The following is a 21,525-nucleotide window of genomic DNA, read 5'->3' on the forward strand; positions in this document are numbered from 1 at the left end:
CCAGGCCCTCATGACCCCCTCGGCCCCATCCCCTCCCCTCAGCCCAGCGCGTCTCCAACAGCACCTCTATTCCTGGGAATGGTTACAAAAATAAATCATTCCACGAAAGGCACGCAGGGCTCATGGCCAAAGCCAGGGTTGCCTCACAGTATTTCAGCATTGCTTCCCTGACCCAAATCTCAGGTGTTTGCAAAGAGCCAATGGAGGTGTGTTCCCAACAGCAGCGCTGGGTGAAGAGTCTTGGGTTGGCTTTTTAAAAGCCGTTTTGGGCGAAAAATTTACTGGGAAATTGTTTTAAATTATTGAACAAGAATAAATAGTTCTCATTAGGTCTCTTCTAGGATAGATGTCCTCGTTAATCTCTGTCCTCGTTAATCTAGGTGCCAAGAGTTCTATAAATGCAGGATGTGTGAAAAGCTGCTCCCCATTTACAGCAGGACATCACCTCGAAGATACAAATGCTATCAGCAACTACCAAGTGAACTTTCACATTGATAACATTTTTTACCAAAGCCCACTCTCTCCCCAGCTCCAGCTCACATCTGGCCTCTCCATCACCATCATCCATCACACAACGTGAGGTCAGAGCTGGGAGCGCTCCCGAGCTCTTCCTGCTGACAATTCCCACCCAGCACCTCCACCCGTGGCTGGAGGTGTCCAAAGCTACAATTTAAATCATCTTTGTCCTGTGGCCATCACAATGAAATCAAGGTACAGCCCCACAGCTGGCTGAGCAAAGCCAAAAGCCAAAGCCCTCCTTTCCCCCCACCAGGCTGCTCTGTACGGGTCTCACAAAAATCTGTCACCATCCAGAGGCCCAAAGGATATTTATTTATTAAGTATTTATTATAATTTCTTTCTAGCTGGTTTCTCTATGTAGCTGTATTAACATATACTAACACAGTTATCTTATATACAGTGTTTAATCAAGTTATAAAAGTGACATTCTTTCAAAAGGTGCAAAGTTATTAATGTTTTGACACGTAAACTACTGAGGCGAGATCTGCATTGAAAATAAAAACTTTTGGACTTTGAGAGCATTAGGAATGCCAGGGCTGGCCAAGCAGAGCCGTGTCGGCAGCGCAGGGAAAGAGTTCTGAAAGTGTTGCCAATGAAGAATAAGAAATTAAAAGAATGGGTTTGGAACTAATCTGAAATTTTTCGGAAAACTTCAGACTAAAGGAAAGGAAGACGGGGGTGAAGATGTAACTACTGAAGTGTTCTTACACTGGAAATGTTCCCAGTTTCTTTTTATATCCCATGAAGATTCTATACTGAAGTTTGGATTAAACACATTGGTACAATTGTTTCATGCTTTCACATAATGACAAGGCTTTAGGTCTTTGAATTTAAATCCTGGCTTAGACAAAAGGATGCTAACCTGTACACCTCCTCTTAGAACATCTGTACAGTTTCTTCCATTCAGGCAAATTCTATTTATATGCATTGTTTTAAAAACATCACTCCAGCATTGAACACACTATGTAATTAAAGTAAGTTTTAAACTCCCACTGGTCTAATATGTGATTCATTTCAATCCTCACCTAACAACAAAAAATTCCCTATGGCACGTGCAGCACGTTTGGAAAGGGGTTAACAGTGCCTGACACTGTCATTAAAGCTCAGGTTTTTATAAAAACTGTTTTTGTGCTGTTCCATGAGAATCAGCAGTGTCTTTTCAGAAGTGTCTGTGCCCATACCAGGAACAAACACAACCCCACTGTGCCACTAAGTCCAGCTCAAATTCTGAGGACTTCCATCGACACAAATTACAATTTTTGGCACCAGAATCCAGTTGCCATGAACAAGAGTCAGATTGTGCCCTTCCTTACTGCCTTGAAGTTTTACAGCTCCTCTTATTTTTCCAATGAAGACAACTAAATTTTCCCCAAATGTAATCCAATTGTTGCACACATGATTTGCTGGAAGAATTTCTCTATGAATACATTTTCTTTTGCTTTTTAATCCTCTGAGAGAGAAGCACTTCAAAAATCCACTTTCTGGATGAAATCACAGATGTTTTGGACACAAATCAGACCAATTCTTTCTTGAACTGCTCATGTTACTGGCACTTAACACCAACAATTTCTAAATTACTGTAAACTTCACAGCAGCACAGCCACTCTCCATTTTTTGCCTGGTTACTCAATTAAAAACTTTCATAAAAGAAGCAGCAACATAAGGATCAATTTTAATTACTGGACCAAATTTTTCAAGCCTCTCTCCACACCCTGGCCCCTGAAGTATACCACTTGAAAGAAAATGAATGCATCAGTTCAGTAATTGATTATTTCCAGTATTATATGGCTTTGATGGTTTCATATGGAACAAAAAGAAATCTTTAAAAAATCCCACTTTTTGACATCACGTGCTCACAGGAAACTTGTAATAGGTATAACTCTGCCAAAGCTTTAAATTGATTCTGCTTTTTCACAACATACAAAACAGACATGACCTAATAATGAGAAACATGCAAACCAAAACTTCCCCAAACATGAACCTGCGTGGACACACACACGGAAGTGCTTCCAAAGGAAAGTTTAGTCTAGAAGCATACACAGTGCCAAAGCTGCCAAAGGTAGTGCACAAGAGTTAAGCCTCCAAGTGGTAGCAAGCAATATATTGTACATTGGAACCACCTCGACATTCCTGCTATTGCTTCCAAAGCTTCTCCTATGGTAAGAACAGCATTTAACAGCATTTGACCTGAGGAAAAGCACATTTGGGGTGTGCCCTTCCCCTCTCCTAAGGTATGCTCTATGGGATTTATCACAGGTATACAGTTTAATGCTCACAGTGTCCCAAAGTTGTGAAGACTCTGTAACAGACAACTACAGGGTGAGAGCCCCAGGCTGGGTTTTGTGATCCCAAGGCTCTCAGTTATGGAATTGTTGAGAGTGGGGCCAGGAGCTCCTGTCCCCAGGGAGTGCTACATACAGTATGGGAGTGTGACAGGACTGGGATTGATCCTGTTGGTACCATGTTGGCTTTTCATCCCTGCTCCGAGTGCCAAAAACTTCAGCTGCTTCTCTATTGTACTAAATATCAAGGATATTATATCTAGTTTATTTAAGTTATGTAGTTTTCAAGGATGTTATGTGCTCTACAGATACAGCATATCCTCCTGGCAAAGAAACTAGGGGAGGAAATGGAGAACCAAAGGTCCCTCTGAAAATTAGTGAAAACTTGATGATTTCAGGTGCAGCTTTACGGAATAAGCACAACAGTATTTAAATATTTGGCAATCCAAAGTTAGTGGGAATTAAATCATTGATTGTTGACTTACAGAATTTCTGTTAAAATTTACTTTGAAAAGCTGGTTTTTGCTATCAACAAAACCAGAGTAACTGGCTTGGAATGAAATCTAGTAACTAGATGTCCGGATGAGATGAGCAATTGCTTCTGGAATTTCAGTATATGTCTGGACAGTCTGAGAAATTTCTATCAAAATAGCCACCTGAGTACAGCCAATCTGGAGTCCCAGTGTATGGGTTAGTGCCTTGATGAAACCATCTGTAAAACAAAAAAAGAAGAGAAACAATAAAAGAAAAAAAAGCAAACAGAATGAATAGTTATTAACAGGGGAAAAAACCCAGTGTTGCTTCTTTCACAAAACATTCTAAAAATACACTGGTATTTCTTATAAAAAATTCTTAGGAAATATTCTGAACATGAAAATAATTGAACTTCCTACACAATTATCATCACCTTGTAGAGCACCTTTTATTTTAGCATAAAGTCAAGGAGAATTAAATGGATTTTTTAAATTCCTGTCCTATTCCAAGTAAAAATAACACTGACACTCTAGATTATATATATTAATTTTTACTTTAAAAGAATGCCAAATCGGTTACACAATCATTTTTGGCAATTTCTCCCAAGGGGAAACAGTTTCTGTTCTATGGAGCTGTGCCCTGCACAGAACATCAAACAGCTGCTTACTTTTTAACCACGTTAACCAAAACCAATTTTATATTCTCTGGAAGAGACTTTTCAAGGCATTAACTGGAATTAATCTGTAGCTACTCCTCCAGGCTTTGGGAAAAGAATGCTTTCTCTTCTGAATTTCATAAAATCATGGAGCATCCCAAAGTTCTCGCCTTTGAAGGAAGCAACTGGCCATGAGCACACACTTGAGTGCACAGCACTGGCAGCTGTGAAAAGCACCCTGTGGGAGCAGCAGCCAAATCACACATCACTCCCTGATGCACTCTGTGACTCGGAAATCACTTGAATATGCAATCAAAAAAGCAATTTCTGAAGTATCCAAACCAAGAAATCCAAAGAGTGTGAAAATAAAAGGTCTTAGAGGGCCACATTGTCTTGCTCAACTACCAAAAGCTGGACAGGAATTGGTTAAAGGAGGATGACAGTCAACATTTTAACATTCATTCTAACAAAAACATGACCTCTGTAGGTTAAAAAAAAGAATAAATCCAGCATTACCACAGTAGTTAATTATGACAGATTTCAGCATTTCTTGTTAGATATTTTTTCCAGGACAGACTTATCAGCAATTTTGGCTTCAGGCTACACATTTAATTGTTGACCCAGCAATGCTTTAAGTGACACTACAAATTGTGCTGTCATGGAAGCAATCAGACACATGCTGTCCTGAATAAAAACAATTCAAGCAGTGTACCCAACCTGCTTGAAGGCTTAAACAAATTGCTCCTCCTTGCCCCTTACCGTGTGTGCCACTCCACCTCGTCCTTCGCACGCTCCTTGCGAGCAGCTCTCTGTTTCTCTTCCAGTCTCTCCTTCTCTCTGCTTGCCACATCTAGCCAATGTTTCAAGAGAAATTGGTAATTTAGCAAAAAAGAAACAAAAATGCTGAAAACACAGGAAAGACCAGAGAAATTAAATAGAATTCATTTAAGCATGAGAAAGCATTTGCTGTACGCAGTCTTTAGCAACAAAACCCTAAAACTCATTTCAGAGAAGTTGCTGCTACACAGGGCTGAAATGAAATGTTGGGGTTTTATCTTCTTTCAGAAACACTGCACTGAGACAGCAGGGAAGAACTGAGATTAGGCAATAACAGAGAGAGTGATTTTTTTCACTATTTGGCCCTGTGTTTCCTCTGACAAACACCAGAGCAGCAAAGCATGTCTGCTCACCACATGTCTCTCCAGACAAACCCCAGAGCAAGTGGAGCACATCTGCAGCTCCTCCCAAGCTAACAAACATGCAAACACATCACAACACAGCATAGCAGCCCTGGGATGCATCTGCTCTCCCAGGCTCTTCTGGGAGAAAACAGACATCATACACTGTTCAAAAGCACGTTCAGTGCACAGGATGAAAAAGAGTTAAGGCTGCTCTGAGGATGAGAAACTGAAGAGTGTTTTCCTGCATCAACCTCCCTTCAGCAAGCCCTCCCAAAACTCAGAGCAGTGCCATATTCCCTGCAGCACACACGTACCCATGTTCCCGTTCTCCATGTTCCTGATGTCCGGCCGCAGCCGGCAGTCCGTGGGAGCCAGGATTGCCTCCATGCCCTTCTCCAGCTCATTGAGGCTCACAGCAAAACTGGTGAAATTGTACATCTGAAAAGCAAATGGAAGAGAACGCACAAGTTATTGCAGCAAAGCAGTGCTGGGTCCATTACAATGAATGGATACAAAACTTCCAACAGAAATTGCTGAGTCAAACCCCTGCTGGCTGCCCTGAAGGCAAGGTTAGGTTCATACAACACCAGCTGGATTTTTTGTTGGAGGGGAAGAACAAGAAAAGGCAGATGGGGATAGAAATCACAGCTTTCATTTTTTAAGCAGTCTTTGCTTGTGAGGACTAAGACAGATTTCCTATGATATTGATATTTAACATCATCATTTTTAGAAAAAAACAAAACCACCCACACCTAAAAGACCAAAAAGTCTTGCTGAAACTATGGAAATTAATATCCTGCTGCCCAGTTACTGCACCCTGTGGCAGCTTGCCTTGGAACAGCACGGCCAGCAGAAGGGAATGTGTATCCATATTTCAGCACTCTCAGTGCAAAGATCTCCCAGACAGGTTAAGCTGAGTCCCCATGTTCCCAACTGCACTCTGAGCACACATTCCCTGTGCCAGCTCAGGCACAGCAGGGCTGCTCTCAGCACAGGACCATAGCACAGCTTGCTGGAGTAGAATTTCAGTGCAGAAGAACTGCCAGAGCCTGCTCCTGTGCCAAGCAGTGACACTCAACAAGGGTCCCTGACCATTCCTGGTGTTCTCCTGGATAAGGCACCAGCAAGAGCAAAGCAGATTGAAACAGTTACCTGTGATGAGTTTGGTGGCCTACAGTTTATTCTCCAAAGCAATTTACTGCCTGGTATGAACTGCACTGAGTCTTGAACCTCTGGCATATCATCAGCCTCATCATTTTCAGATTTAAGATCTTCTTCACTCTGAAACAGAGATAACATTTGGCAGAGGAACAAAGGAACATTGGATGGTTTCATCTCAGGTTCTACAGTGACTGTTGAAGAATCTGAGATACTGAACACCCCTGTACTTCTGCCTCACCCCTCCTGTTTGCTTCTCTGTACACAGCCTCTCTCATTTTTATCATGTTTTGCTCCTGATATCCCTGAATAGTCTCCCAACACTTAAATAAAACTTGAATATCTGTTTAAAAAACAGTAATAGTAATAATTATAAATGAATGTCTTTCAGAAGTGTTTTCTCCAGTTTCCTTTCTCTCCTATGCCATAGCTTAATTTCACCTCACATGACCATTATTTCTAAAGGTGCAAAAGAGCCAAGACTGAAATTTAAACCAGTTCCCAAGTTAGTTCTTAAGTCATAAATAGGGCACACCTGGTTTTGGATATTGCTTCACCATTTGCAAAACATTCAGATGTGTGGTTAAAAAAAAGACAGGCACTCATTTCAGTCTGATCCAATCACAATTATCACAGTTTTCTCACAGTGAAGATTGTGTCCTTAAGTTTATGAATGCAGTGACTTTCCTTCAAAGTTTCCTTTGTTACCAGCTGCACTGCTGTGCTGCACATGTAAAACTCCAATGGTTCAGGGGGCTGATTGTCTCAGAATCTGAGACAATCTGACTGCTGCAGGACACACACAGCAGCACTGTGGCATTTCAGAGGATTTCACCATGAGAACCCATTTAAAACCACAACAACCAGAAGTTTGAGGCAATAACATCCTGGAGTGACAGTAACAATTTTCCCCACTCCCACCCCTTTTCTATTTTCTTTCTGCCCTCTTTGACATGGCTCGTTTGTTTCAATCACAAATACCGTACTAGGTTAAACAGAGCCTGTTTTATACACCAGAAAACAGCTCCATATGGTTAAGAGTCCAATTTCAATCATTTGGTTTGAGTATTCATTATTTAAAAAGACAGTTCTAGGCTACTTTCCATGTCAACATCTGGTTCACTGTTAGACAGTTCCCCATCTAAAAATAATCTCAACAGGAAGGAAGGAAGGAAGGAAAGAAAGAGTTGATTTTCTTAAGATGAACAGAACCTTATTTTTTTTTAAAAGAGTCAAAATATAAGCCTCTACCATGATGGAATCCAGAGCCAAAAGCAAGGCCTGTTGTTGCTCTAGATTCTTCTGATGTGAATACTTTTAAAGTTTGAGACTCTTAACATCAAGAGTGATTAGCTTCTGTTTAACTTTTCATTTTCAGGGAGTAACTGTTGACATAAGGAAACCCAAAGTCCTCTGCTGCACCATACAACATTTCCCATTTTCCATAAGGAGGTCTTGGCAGCAACTTCCCTGACACTGCTTACATGTGAAGTAAAAACCCTGCATGTTTCCAGACCTCTTTTTTGTAAAGACTTTCTACATCCTAAATTCTGAAAATCTGCATCACCAAAAAGCATATCTGACTTAAACAAAATTGTTACTGTTTTTACTCCCAAATCCTACTATTTTTACAGCTGGAGTTGGCAGTAGAGCCACTTTCCTCATTCAAGGACTGGACAACATCAGCTTGGGGGTTGATATTTGATAATTTCTCTGACCAATCTCCAGCAGACACCATTCCTACGAGCTCCCTTCCATGCCAGCAGCTCACACTACAAGTGCCAGGTGCCTTCTCACTGCTCCATCCAACCTTTACCAAATGACAGCTTTTATCCTCCATTCACCTAACCAAGATGTTTTGATTTAATTTTGGACATTTCAGAATCTTTTCTCCCTAAAGAATCCTTCACCTTACCGACTTCTTCTTCGGCTCACTGCCTCTCTTCTCATTCTTCTTGTAGGTCTCATATGTGGTGGGGTGAGTGCACCACAGACATTCTGTCCACTTGCCATAGATCACACACAGCTTCTTCCTGCTGCAAAGAAAGCAAAGGACACTGAGCTCTTCCTTCAGAGTGAGCCTGCTAAGCCAAGCCTTGCAGATTCTGATCTACATTAAACACTCTGCTTCCTACTTCGCTGCATTTTATGTTTCTATTTGCAGATTTCACAGAATCACAGAATGGGTGATTCTCAGAAAACACAGATGTTTGACAGGCAAAGAAAAAGTTTCAGCTCATTGCAGCTCTCCAGAACAGATCCTCATGACAGTCACATGCTTTTGCCACTGTTAAATGAATGTGGGTACATCAAAGCCAATTTTAATACAGAAACTCAGAGTCACAAAACAGGTCTGGGTTAATTAAAAACTTTTAACAACCACATTCTCATTATTTTAAACTGAAGACTGGAATTATGACTGTACAATAGTAAATCAGTTGCAGCTACTCTGCATTTTCCCTTTATTTCCAAAACCTGGACTGGAGAGTTTTTCTAATAATGCTTAAAAATTATCATCCTGGAATCACGGGGTTTAAAAATGACACAGAGAACAAGAATGGGTTACAAACTACATTTCCAGCAAAAGAAATGCCCCAGTGTTAAAAATAGAGAGACCAAGAGGCTTTTCTCACTTACTTCTTGTCCTGGATGTATCCCTCTACCCTGTGAAGCTCCTTCCCAAACAGTCCACATGGTTTAAAATTAAGGACACATTTATCTCCAGTACTGTGGAGGAAATAAGTACATGCTTAGAAAAGCCAGCCCCTAAATATATCAGAAAATTTATTTTACCTTGTTTAGCTTTTTTAATATAGTTACAGTTAGCTGTTGGTTAGTTATATATATATAATTATTTTAACTATGGTTTATTATCTGACCAGGACATGAAAAATGGCACAAAAATTCTAAAATTCCACAGAACTAACAAATCCTGTACAGAGACAGGATTACAGATTTGATACTATGAGAAGTATCAAACAGTAGCTTGTTGGATTGAAACTCTCATTTACTGACAGAGCAATGTGTGCAGGAGTAATGCTGCTCACAAAATTCTTTCACTCATCATTTAGAAGGTAATTTATTTTATGTAAGTAAAAAGCTTTGATACAGGCAGTTGGCAGAGCAGTTGACACTCTCCAAGTTCTCCAACTCTGCAGTCATTTTTCTGTGCTGTGCCCTCAGTTTAAGACACTGTCCATTATCTAAACTTTAAAAAGTGACAAATTACAATCAACACAATGGAGGTCCAACCTGCCTCTGACAATTATTCCATTGAATGGTTCTGGAGTTAAATTTAATTTCTGTTCTCTGGCAATGGTGCTGAATTTGGATGGGTAACTCATAAATATAAAACCTTTGCTCTCCATAGGCCATCTGGCTTTGTGCCTTTTCATTAATAATATTATGATAATAATCCCAGGCCTAGGAAGAGTTTGCATTTGTCAGGAGAAGAAAAAAAAACCCAAAAAACAACCCCACAAAAAGACAAAAATCTCCCAGAAGACTTTGGGGCTACAAAACAAAGCTTCCTGTGTGTCTGACAAAAATCAAAATCTGCTCTGTAACACAAATGACCACAACAATCCCTACAGCCCCTGGGTTCATGATCAGCATTACCTGTGATTTATGATTTCTACCACTCCATACTGTTCTAACCACAGTTTACCAATAATTACATTATGTACACAACAGGTTGGATTTGTCCATGTGTAAGCTTCATTGTGCCTGTCAAGGAAATGAGAGAAAGAAATCATTTTCTTGAGCTTGAGATGGAAGCCTGCTTTCAATTCTGTTCATGGCAAGGCAAAATATTTAGCACTCCTCTGAACAGCCAGCACTCAGCTTCAAAACAGAAGAGAAACAGGCTTTTCTTTACAAGCCAACCATGTGTTGGATCCAAGCATTAGTGCAAGTTAATGAAGTGATATTGTCCTTATTCTTCTCCCTTCTCACATGAGTTTTATAGTTGCTGTGCTCTGGATTACAAACTTCAGCCCAACATAAAGAGCAGTGCAGGAATTAATCTTTTTCATTTGCATTTTTAAGTTTTAAGTGATAAAATAGAGTATTTGCAGGAAACCAGACTAACCAACTAATGCCTAACAGTGTCTGCTATTCAATTGCTGCAGCAGCAGTAAATTGCACAAGTGGTTTCCACAAACATGCCACAAGTTTTCTCATCTGTATTTGCAACCTGTTCCAGTGCCACTGAAGGTAATTTTGGAGGTATGAGTGGTTTTGGCTTCTTTTTATTTGGTTGTTCAACACCACTGGGACACAACAGCACTATTGCAAGCTCCACAAACGTGACATTTTAAAATTCAGTTCACAACTCAATTCCATCCTTTCCCCAAAGATTTACTGAGAAGAAGGAAAAATTCTAGAACTGATTTTCCACTTGGCTTTATTTTTGGTTTGTTGTTTTGTGAAAAGCTTTAAAAGTGAGTTTACAGATTCTAAATCCTTAAAAGACATTATTCTACAATTGATCAAAAAGTTAAACAACAGGATTCCTACTATCACTAGCAAAATCAAAGCTATCTATTCACACTCATCTTTTCATGTTGGTAAGGGAAATACTGAAGTTACTTGGTAGGCAATCAGTCTATCTTAAAAAAGTTTGTAAACTCTGTTTTAACAGAAAATAGAGAAAAAGCAGTGTCTGTAAAAAGTGCCTTGTATTTCTACTTCCAGTGAGTGTGGAGAGAACACTCCCATGTCACGTTTCCAACCCATCTGTCATTTTCCAGTACAGAGAAATAACAGATCATTGAAGTCTCACTGTTTCCCACAGCTCCTTTTCTTCAAGGAGTCTTTGGAACAATAATTGCTCTTCAGCTGGGGGAAAGAAAATCAGAATCCCTCCAATTCATCCCCCAGCCTTTATTTAAACATAGTTTTATTCCTGAACTATTCTGCCACCACAAGCTTTACAGCATAAACCAAAACACAACACAAAGCACTTCTGGTCAGGGCTGATGAATTGAAGCACTTTTTGTGCTGGAGAAGTGAGAGAAAAGTGTCTTCTAATGCTCTGAAAAAATAGTCATGGTTAATATAAAGGCACAATTTAATACTGACTCACAGCTTTGCTTCCCAAACAGCTCCTTGTTCACTTAGGCTTTGAGCAGTTCTCAGACTCCTCAAAGCAACAGAATGGTCTGAATCACAACACTGAGAAGCTCAAAATTTGATTTCAACTTCTGCTGCTAACTTGAAGCAATTATGTAAAATAAATGCTTTAACTGTTTATATTCCAGTTTAAATCTCAGCCTTGATTAGGTTCAACAAGAGTTTTAATAGTCCTCTAAAGAAAGGCTCTTGAGGAACAAACATTATTTTAGTAACACTTGCATTCTGCACTAATACTCACACTTCCTTCTACATTCAGAAGAAATTTCCATTATTTCCATCATCATTTATCTCCAAGACCAGTTCATACTTTTAAGAACTTTGGAATATTAGATGCCAACAGCTGAAAAATTAAACTACTTCCCAAAGAAAGTAAAGTCACTGCCTGCTATGCAAAGCAAGTTGGTTTTTATTGAAACCAAATGTCTAGCACTTTTTTAAGTCAACATTTCAAAACCACCTCAGAGTTAGGTCTCAGAAAGGCTTTTCTAAAAGCACCAAATGCAGAATACTTTATTTGCAACTGTTCTAGTGCATCCTCATGTCCCACTTGGAAAAGCTGCAGAGTCTTTGTGCCACCAGGACACAAAACAACTCGTGGGACATCACGTAATTCCTGAGGGACAGGCCTGGAGCAGGCTGGATTCCTGATTTCAGCAGGAACCTGATCCTGCTCTGGAAGTGGCAATCCTGACAAGTTCCTCCTGTTCCCTGACCACACAGAACAGTTACTGTGAGATGCAGCTCTTTCCACACAAACCACCAAAACCAACAGCAATACTGAAAATTGAGATGAGCGTGAACAGCCCAGTTAAGAGAATTTTATCTCTATATTTATATTTTAAATGCCTTCACAGAAGTAGCTTTCAGTAGCAACCAATATGTAAGAAATGCTAATTTTCATGATGGAAAAACTGGGTCAAATTGCTACAGCTATGGAAACATAACACAAAAAAAACCAGTTCTGAAATTAAGCAATGATAATTAACTTGTAAATCAATTCTTCCAACCTCTTCACCAAGGGGTTTTCAGGTAATCACCTCTGAAAAGCCAACAGGGTTATTACAAAAAGTAAAAAAAAACATTATTTACTTCTCATACTCACTTCAGAAGCTCCAAGGTAATTGTTCCCCGAGGCTCTGCTTCTATACTCTTCCCCCAGAATTTTAGTTTGGGATAGATTGATCCATGAAATATGAAATCCTTATTGAGGCCTTCAGAATAAAATGCACTAATAGGTGGGTGGTGGCTGACTTGCTCAGATATAAACCTAAATCCTAAGTCCTCCCTGGCAACAACAAAAAAAGAGCATTAATCAGTAAGCACATTTTTAATATTGCAAGAGAAAAGAGGTGATACTTAAAAAAAAGTGAAGTATTTTTAGATTAAACTGAAGGTGAGACTTTTCCTTTTCTAGTTCTGTGACACATTTACAATTAATGAAATGAAAGGATTTCTACTCTGAACACTTTTTTTTTATACCCCTAACCAGATTTCTACCCAGAAAAGCCTCAGAAGAAGTTTCACTGAAATAACTCATGAAAATACAGAAACCCTTTGGGCAACATGAAAAGGTCTGACTGAAAATTCTTTACTGCAGACATCACCCATTTCTTTGAGAAATCTCAAAGTCCTTCAGACTAATTTCTCTATCTGACATGATCAACAAAACAATATTTAAATTAATTAAAAGAGTCTGCTCAGGAAGCATCTTTGGTAGAAGAACATGAACCAATTTTTCTCTAAATAATTCAAAGAATATTCTGCCTAGACTTAGAAATAAAATTATTTGCTTTTATAGCAACTTCTTAGAAATTCTGAGATAGTTTGAGGAAAAGAATTTTACCTATACTCAGGAATCTACTTTAGTGGTATTTTACTACAACCAGACCAGTGTGAGAGTCTGCTAACTCAAGAACACAAACAGCCCCAGCTCCCAAATTAAAGTAATTACTACCTGGTTAATTCATAGGTTTCTCCTAACAGTGGGTTAAAGGGTTTGCCAGTTCTCTCCCACTGAGAAGCTACAGCAGAAACTGCAAAAGCAGCTACAGCCTGTAAGCAAATTAAGAACACATTGTTATGAGAATAGTGCATTAAAACTCTAAGTTTATTGTACTTTATTTGTTGCACATTACATTATTTATTATTCCAAAAAGGAATTGCTTTATATTTATTTCTTAAGGCAAAGCCATTTGTAAGCCATAGAATAAATGACAGAGAAATGGGGAAATACAAGCACTTTTTAAGAATCTCATTTCCAACAGGAATTATTGTCTGTGCTAAATTCTGCCAGATTATACTCTGCCTCACCTACTTCTACAAGATCAGCCTGGTTTTTTAAATCTACTTTCCCCCAGCTTTAACTGCCCTCATCTTCAGATCACTGGGAACAGAGCCTCACTCTCCTAGTGCCAGGAAAGAACCATTTCTAGCACAGCTGAGACTTCCTGAGCCAGGCCAGCAGGTTCAGGTGCCACTGAGGAGCTCCTGCGGGCTGGGAAATGGAGGTTTGGAGCACACAAACACAGGAGCCAAGAGAAACCCTCCACTGCACTCCAGCAAAAGCAGAGCTGTGAGCAACACCAGCACAACCTGATGCACACAGGTGTCACCATGTTCACTGCCTTGGTGTGAGAGCAAGGCAATAACAACCAGTTGTGGAGAAGAAAATTGTGGTAAATTTGTCTCTCTCACAAGAATTTTTCATCCAGGAACTTTCAAATCATGAGGCCACTCAACAAACCAATTTAAAGTGACATGAAGCCAAGATTTCATCCTCACAACACATAAAACCACAAAAAAGTTACAGTTAAAGAAATGAGTTGAAATCCTTAGGCATGGTCAGTTGTGGCACTTTCCTTTTAAACTCTGTGCATGCTTGAAGGGTCAAAGTGTCACAAATATTTGACACAGCCACTATGAAAGAAGAAACTCATCTAGACACACAAACTGGGCATTCTTACCATAGCCCCTGAGAAAGAGATACACTCAAATGAGAAACTGTCTTAAAATCAAAGACTGGGAGGAAAAAAAAATTGTGAATTACCCAAAAGGTGGTGGGGATTCTTACCTGCATTCTTTCCAGGGGATCTGTGTGACTACAAGCCTTATTGATGAGGTATATATGCTCCATATATTCTGTTATCCTTTGAAGGAAACTCAAGGGCTCGTTGAAGACAATGGGCATTGTGATCTTGGACAGCTCCTACATAACCAAAGGGCAGGTTGATTTCTTAGACACAACACTAAGTAAACAACTGGCAACAACAAGAATTTTGGAAAAATGTTGTGGGTGAGTTTATTTATAGTATTCCTCAAAGGATATTTGGCAAGCCTGATGCAGACCTCTAAGTGCTACAGCTGAAAGAACTGCAGAACCCCACTTGCAATCTGAAATAACAACTTAAAACATTGATCCAGCTAACCTAATGAATTCACAGAGAATGTTACCTTCTCTGCTGTGCTCTGTGTAAAGCAGAAGAGGTTAAATTTCCCTAGGTAGCAGCAATAATGTGCCAAGCAGCTCCGTGCTGATACTGAAGTGCCACACGCTCCTTAGAAAACCTCACATGCTTATTTGCATAAAATCTATCTATTTCACTGCAGCAACCACAAATTATTTTTTAAAGGAACATTTACATAGAGAATAGCACTTGAATTGCTCTAACAGATTTTAGTGGTTTATTTAAGCAGCCTGTTATTTGTGTCAGACCATTTCTGGTTCCCTGTGTGGATAAAGACAGGCACGAAGTTCACACAGAGATTTCCAACTCCCCAGGTCTTTTACTACACCCAAGCAAATTTGGCTGTTTGATTAAAGTTGCACTCATGGGCATTAAAACAGCTATGTAAGTGCTTAAAATTTATCAGAAAGCAGAATGCCACCAGATGAAGTTAATGCAACATTTTCCTCACCTTGGCACAAGGAAGGGGAGAAAAATGTTAACCTTAACTAACTGCAACTGATTTGGTCCAAGCAAAAGTTTGAGTAGATAGGTCACTCATCCCACCAAAAGGAGTGTTGAGAGAACAACTGTATCTCCTAGATTATATGAATTAATAAAACAAACTCCTAAAACATCTTTTGTTGAGTAAAGAATAAAAAAAAGAGCAGGTAAGAGAGCATTGTGTCAATCAAACATATTTGATTATATTTTAATGGCTTTAGTCTAGTTCTTAAAGGACAGTCTCAGAAATGCAATCCACATACTATAACACCTAAAGAAGATATGGAAATAGTACTGTAAATAAATAAATGTTGAGATTTTGGGAGTTGTTGTTTCCTAGTTAAAAAAAGGAAAATGCACCATATGTTATTTTGTGTCTTGATGTTTAAGCAATAAAATTAATCAGCTGACATTAGGAGACCTAATACAGATGCTTCATTCAAGCCAACTTACCAGTCCAATGCATTTTTTTAATATGCTCCACACACTAAAATCACTTCTAGAAAACATTGGGGCAGGTAATGATGTCCTATAATGGGAAAAAAAAAAATCCAGCTGTCATTATCAGCCCACTAAACAACAAACTCTTTTCCATTGAAGCAACTTCTAAAGGAAGCAAAGCATCACCCCAGGCTTGGCAGAGGAAGCAGACATGTGAAATGACATTCCAACCCCAGAGAATCACCCTCTCCCATGAGAAGAGCAATGCCCCAAAGGTGTGAGCCAGCCCATGCTCCACTCCCATCTCCTCTGCAGCTCTCAGTGTTTACCTGTGTCTCTTAATCCCATTTTCTTGTATCTCTGTTTCTCCATTATGCTTTTCAGTCTTATTGCTTTGGTGTGGCTCTAGATCAAGCATTTCTGGACATTTATGATTTGCTTCTGAAAACTCTCCTGAAGAATTGTCAGAATCAAAGCCTGTATAAAAACCAAAAGGCAACAGTTTTCTTAGGAGCCTTACCATGCCACAGAGTGCCACTCACATTTTGCAAGTGTCACACCTGAATTACACTTAGGCTGGGTTAGTTTATTCCAAAGAGTAGCAGAGTGAAGACCCTTATTAAGTGACCTAATTTCCAGGAGTATTAAGAGCCAATTATTGCATTAGAATCAAGAATTATCATTTTTCACACTGCTGAATATAATACTAATTTAGAATCTTAAAAGTTCTTGAGTAGCTCCTAATGAGATTAGCTGCATTTTCTCTTTTCCAGAGCTGCACTGTAATTACAGTAATTTGTTGCAGTTATGTACTTTTCCTTCCATTTTAAATTGACTAAATGCTGTCTTCTGCCATTAACTTTTTTACAAAGCAGTACTTCAACTTTATTTTAACCTTCCAATGGCTGCTTTTGCTGTATTAGAGCAATTCATGCAAGGCACACACTCCAGAAACAAAAAGCTGCACTTTTTTCAGGGATCAAGACCATGGCAATAACATCCAGAACTGCACCAGGAAGTCTCAGTGATATGATCTTATTTGGTAAACAGCAGGTGCAATGGGTGATGTCATGTCTTGCCCTGTCTCCTACATTTTGTGTCACAAGAATGTAATTACACAGCAATAACCACACCTTGGCACTCTTAGTACTCAACTGGGAAGCATGACAGTCACATATAGATTCAGGTCATTAAAATGAGGACTGCCCTGAAACACCTGTCTTAAAAAAACCTTCAGTCAACTGACAACAAAATAGTTCTGATTTTAAACTAGTATTTTTAATCATATTAGATTTTTTGGAACCTGTTACAGTACACGCAGCAAAATAACTTATCAGCTTAACTATAAGTTGGAAAAAAAAAAAAAACTTTTTGGTACAATACCCTCACCCAAAAAACTGATCAAGGTCACACAACAACAAGGAACAGCATCACTTCAATGAGATTAGCACACCTAAATGTAAAAGTAAAGCTTCACAACAGGGATAGTCCACTGGCTTATAGAGGAATAGTTCTGAAAAAGATTACTGTAATTTCACTCTTTATACTGCACCTGAAACCCTGCTAATCCTATCAAATGCTCATTGTGTTATCCACATTAGTGCTTGCTTCCTATGATTCAGAATTGGTTTGTTCTGTTCCTGTAAAGCACAAGAGGAATTTGGAGTATATATATTTTTATGGACAACAATATGTCATTGGTAAGTAAATAAATGCCAACTCAAATGAGTGTCTTGGAGACAAACAACAAAAATTAAATCCCTTCTCCAGAAAAGGAAGTACATCAGAAGGGTAAGTCTGCTTTTATTAGACTGCACTTCCACCTAATTACTTTAAAAAAAACACCAAACCAAAACCACTGTGGTACACAGCCAGATAATCACAGACTTGCAGCTGCACTTTCCACCTTGGCATCACATGACTTATCCACTGCAAGCCCATTGAGAAAGATTAGGAAGGTGCTTCTCAATGAAGTTCTAGGTATTATAGCTCTATTAAGAACTATCCAGACACTGTTTTATGGAGAGGAAGTAGATCTGGAAGAAAAACAGAAGTGATTGTTGTAGTTTTTCTAAGTTGCAAAAAGAGCCTTACACCAGCTGCCAATAAAGCTTTGAAGCTGAGAAACCAAGTAGGTTAGAGTTACTTACAGGACAGTTTTCATACTGAAAAGCCACTGGGAGTGAGGATAAAAATGGAGATTTAAAAGGAGGATGGGAACCAGAGACAGAAATACAATTAGCTTAATCAGAAGTCCCACTTACATGTGTTAAGAGTGAAATAAAAGCTTTTAAAAAGTCTTAAACTTTCAAAGTAAAATACTTAAGTTGGGTGCCAACATAAATCTATTTCAAGAGCTTAAAGAAAAATGACTTGCCAGTAACTTTAGTTCTCTTGGCCTTCCTCTTCCACATCCTGCAAATGAACTGAGTCCACTCCGAGTGTGCTGCCCATGAGCCAAGGCAGCAGAGGCCCTGCTTGAGTCATGGGCAGGGACATCACCTCCCCTTGGGACACCCAGCAACTTCCCTGAGCAATAATTATTGTCAGCCAGGGCAGAAGGGGAATCAAAACACCTGGGTATTGAGAGCCCTCAGATACAAAAAAAGAATAGGGATAAACATGCTGGAATGCAGACAGCAAGTGGAGCAAGAGGGATTGTTTTTCTTTGCCAGAAATTAACCATTCTCCCCTTTCCAAAATAAGCCCATTGTCACAAGCTGTAGCTGATGGAGGCAGGTTGGCCTTTCACAACATCTGCAATTCTTACACAGGCATTGATTCAGTCTGATCCAGACAGAAGGAAAATATATCAGTTTGGCAGATAGCCTCACTTCCTCCTCCCCACCTGAGAGCAACAACACCCTCACAAATAAACCTGGCTGGATGAACCAGCTGAGCCTCATGGGCACAGAACACATTTCTGTGGAACTGCAGGCTAATATTTAAAAAAGCAAAATTAAATTATTTGTGTTCTCAAAAAATAAATTACCCTGCTAAACAGCCAGGTATTTTCCTGCTTTGTGGCAACACTTCCACAAAACACTTTGGCAAAAAGATACCTGACAATGTTAATGAAGGATACAGCTCAAAAGAGGTCCCTGATGGCATACAGTCTTTACAAAGTCTGTAATGGCATTAACACACCCAAGGTGACAGAGAGCAAAGCCATATGCACCTTGTCTCACAGAAAACCTCAAAGAATTTGAAATTAATCTAAGGATTGACCACCTTTATCCTGATCCAGCCTCAGAGAAGGTGGCCACTGGAATTTGAGAAAAAGCAGGTTCTTGGCAGCTGTGATGTCTGGAATGAACTGAGATCACAGGAAACATTCCCTAGGGGAGTACTCATTCACCAGGGAAGGCTGTCAGGTGTCAGCAATGCTAATAACCTCTGACTGCAAAGAAACTTCTCCCCATGAAACTTTGTCACCAACTCATCCATCCCCTTGATTCATCAACACCCCAGTCCATGCTGCAGCTCCCCAGGTGCCATCATCATCCTGTCAGGGACAAACCATGTGCCAGGAGGATGATTCCCAAGCACACAGCACACAATGCCCTCCCATGACCATGTCCTTTGGATGAGATGGAGTGTCAGAAACAGGAAACTTCTCAGCCAAGGAGTTAATCCAGCACTACAAAAATCAGGGGTCTCCTTAGGAGACATTTGTATTCTCCAAGTGGATGTCATTAATTAATAACTATGGAAAAGCTGAGACTTCCTCAAGGAGTGAGTCCATACTACCTTAAAGGAAGCAGGAAACTACCTGGGCTGCTGCTGAGTGTGCTGCAGAATTCTGGAGTGACTCCCACACAGCTTAAATGCTCTATGCCTGGTACAGGAAACAAACCCCAGCACCCAATTCCTAAAACCAGTGAACTTTGGGAACACACTGCAGCTCCTTCTGGGGAAAGCAGGGCCTAGGATGCAGCAGGAGCAAGAGAAAAGTATGGTGCACACACTGTTTTCATCTCAACACTAAAACACAGCTGGAAAATCTGCTCATTCCTGGCAGCCACATTCCAACCCTAGACTTTGAGCAGATTAAGCACATCTGAAGGCAGCTTCTGCCCTTCCACTGATCTGACCTAAAAACAAGGAGAGCATCCTTGGAAAGAGCAGACTGAGGAGCCTGCCAAGGGAATTTCATTTTTTTTTTTTATCAGAATTTGGAACCTCACATCCTGAAGTTTTCACTGGGAAACCTGGAAGCTCACCTTGGCTCAGAAAGGATTGTGATTGTGGACTTGATCTCCTAGGAGTACTGCACCTACACCTGCCATGTCCAGACCATTACAAAACTAAGAGACAGGCAGGCACTACCAGGACCCATTTACACCTAAAAATTCACTAAAGCACCACGTGAAAGTTCCACAGTGCTAACAGGAGCAGAGAATTACCACAGACATCAGCAGCCAGGGAACATGAATGCAGAGAGGCCCATTCACAGTGGTTCTTGGTATCACATTTCTGAATGACCTGGACAAGACACAGCCACAAAGAATCAGGTCTGACCTCACTAGGTCTGTGCAAATAACTCATCAAACTGTCAGCATCTCCTAAAGCACCCAGCTGGAGAAAGGCATCGAGCATCTGTCCTTAAAGACAGACAGTCCTGAGGGAGAACCAATCTGAAGCAAAGTATTCCAAACCTAGCACTCCTCTTAAACCAAGTACCAGGCTCCAAGAAATATATATAACATATATACATATATATATATGTATACATATAGATATAAACTTATCTCTTGACAGCACATTCACCCGGTGGAAGAATAAGATGAGGATGGAACAAGGAGTGCTCACAGAACTGATACACAACACCCCAGTGGGAGGAAAAAGAGGAAGAAGAGGAAAAAGGACAAAGCCAGAGAGTCTAAATGCAGATGAGCCAAACACCAAGGGCTGTGCAGTTCTGCAGCAAGGGACAAAGGAATGCATCACCATCAACAACACAGACCTCATGTTTAGAGGTACATTTCTTTTCACATCTTTTTCAGTGTAAAAAAAATCTAGCTCATTTATGGCAGTAACCCTGAGCTCACCATTATTAATGACACACAGAAATGGTACAATGGTTTGATTTTACAGATGAATTTGGAGTACTAGTCCCCATCACTCCCAGCTGGCATGAATGCAAACCAAATTTCCTCTCCCCTCTGTGACATAGTTGTGACAAGTCCTGTACAGTCTGCTGTCAGTCACACTGCTTCACCCAGCCCCCTCTGTTTATTCCTCACATGAATTTCCAACCAACCATGTCTAAGTCTACCTTACCCACTTCTATCTGCCATGCTGCTTCCATTCCTACAGCTTTCACACTTACCATTATTCTCTTTTCCTTCCTGTGATTTTATATTAACTACTGTGCACTCAGTATTTCTCATTTCACCTCTGCTACAGGATTTCTTGAGGGACATTTCAGTGGAAATCTTTCAAATTGTTTGAAATCTTTAAGAGGATTTCCTTTTTCTTTATTAAAATACTTCAAGCATTTTATTTCACCACTGAAGCCATCTAAAGCTCTTATAAATAACTATTCGTTCTCATTAGTTGAAAGCAAAGTACTATTTGATACACTGCTCAAGTGTGAAGTGATTCATGTTTGCTTTTTTAGAGAAAATAGGATTGCAAAGACTTTTGGCTCCCTATCTTGAACATATACTTTTACAGCAAATTGTTTCTGACTAGAAAAACATTTTCTACTTCAATTCTTTAGGATAAGT

The 21,525-nt window shown here is 39.8% G+C and overlaps 1 protein-coding gene across 2 annotated transcripts in view; it reads right to left on the minus strand.

Annotated features, from left to right (window-relative positions):
• Window positions 1-810: 810 nt before the first annotated feature.
• OSBPL2 (oxysterol binding protein like 2) overlaps window positions 811-21,525 on the minus strand; it is a 33,066-nt gene continuing 12,351 nt past the window's right edge. For both annotated transcript variants that reach the window (XM_063172540.1, XM_063172542.1), the window contains exons 4-15: window positions 16,123-16,270; window positions 15,806-15,881; window positions 14,476-14,610; window positions 13,360-13,457; window positions 12,508-12,690; window positions 9,888-9,995; window positions 8,907-8,996; window positions 8,185-8,305; window positions 6,264-6,392; window positions 5,426-5,549; window positions 4,690-4,780; window positions 811-3,513 (exon numbers count right to left, since the gene is read on the minus strand). In XM_063172540.1, coding sequence (XP_063028610.1) covers window positions 3,411-3,513; window positions 4,690-4,780; window positions 5,426-5,549; window positions 6,264-6,392; window positions 8,185-8,305; window positions 8,907-8,996; window positions 9,888-9,995; window positions 12,508-12,690; window positions 13,360-13,457; window positions 14,476-14,610; window positions 15,806-15,881; window positions 16,123-16,270 — 1,406 coding nt within the window. In that variant the 3' untranslated portion in view covers window positions 811-3,410. The remainder of the gene's footprint in view (window positions 3,514-4,689; window positions 4,781-5,425; window positions 5,550-6,263; window positions 6,393-8,184; window positions 8,306-8,906; window positions 8,997-9,887; window positions 9,996-12,507; window positions 12,691-13,359; window positions 13,458-14,475; window positions 14,611-15,805; window positions 15,882-16,122; window positions 16,271-21,525) is intronic.

The sequence above is a fragment of the Melospiza melodia genome, chromosome 19 (genome assembly GCF_035770615.1).
Source record: "Melospiza melodia melodia isolate bMelMel2 chromosome 19, bMelMel2.pri, whole genome shotgun sequence".
Taxonomy (NCBI): Eukaryota; Metazoa; Chordata; class Aves; order Passeriformes; family Passerellidae; genus Melospiza; species Melospiza melodia.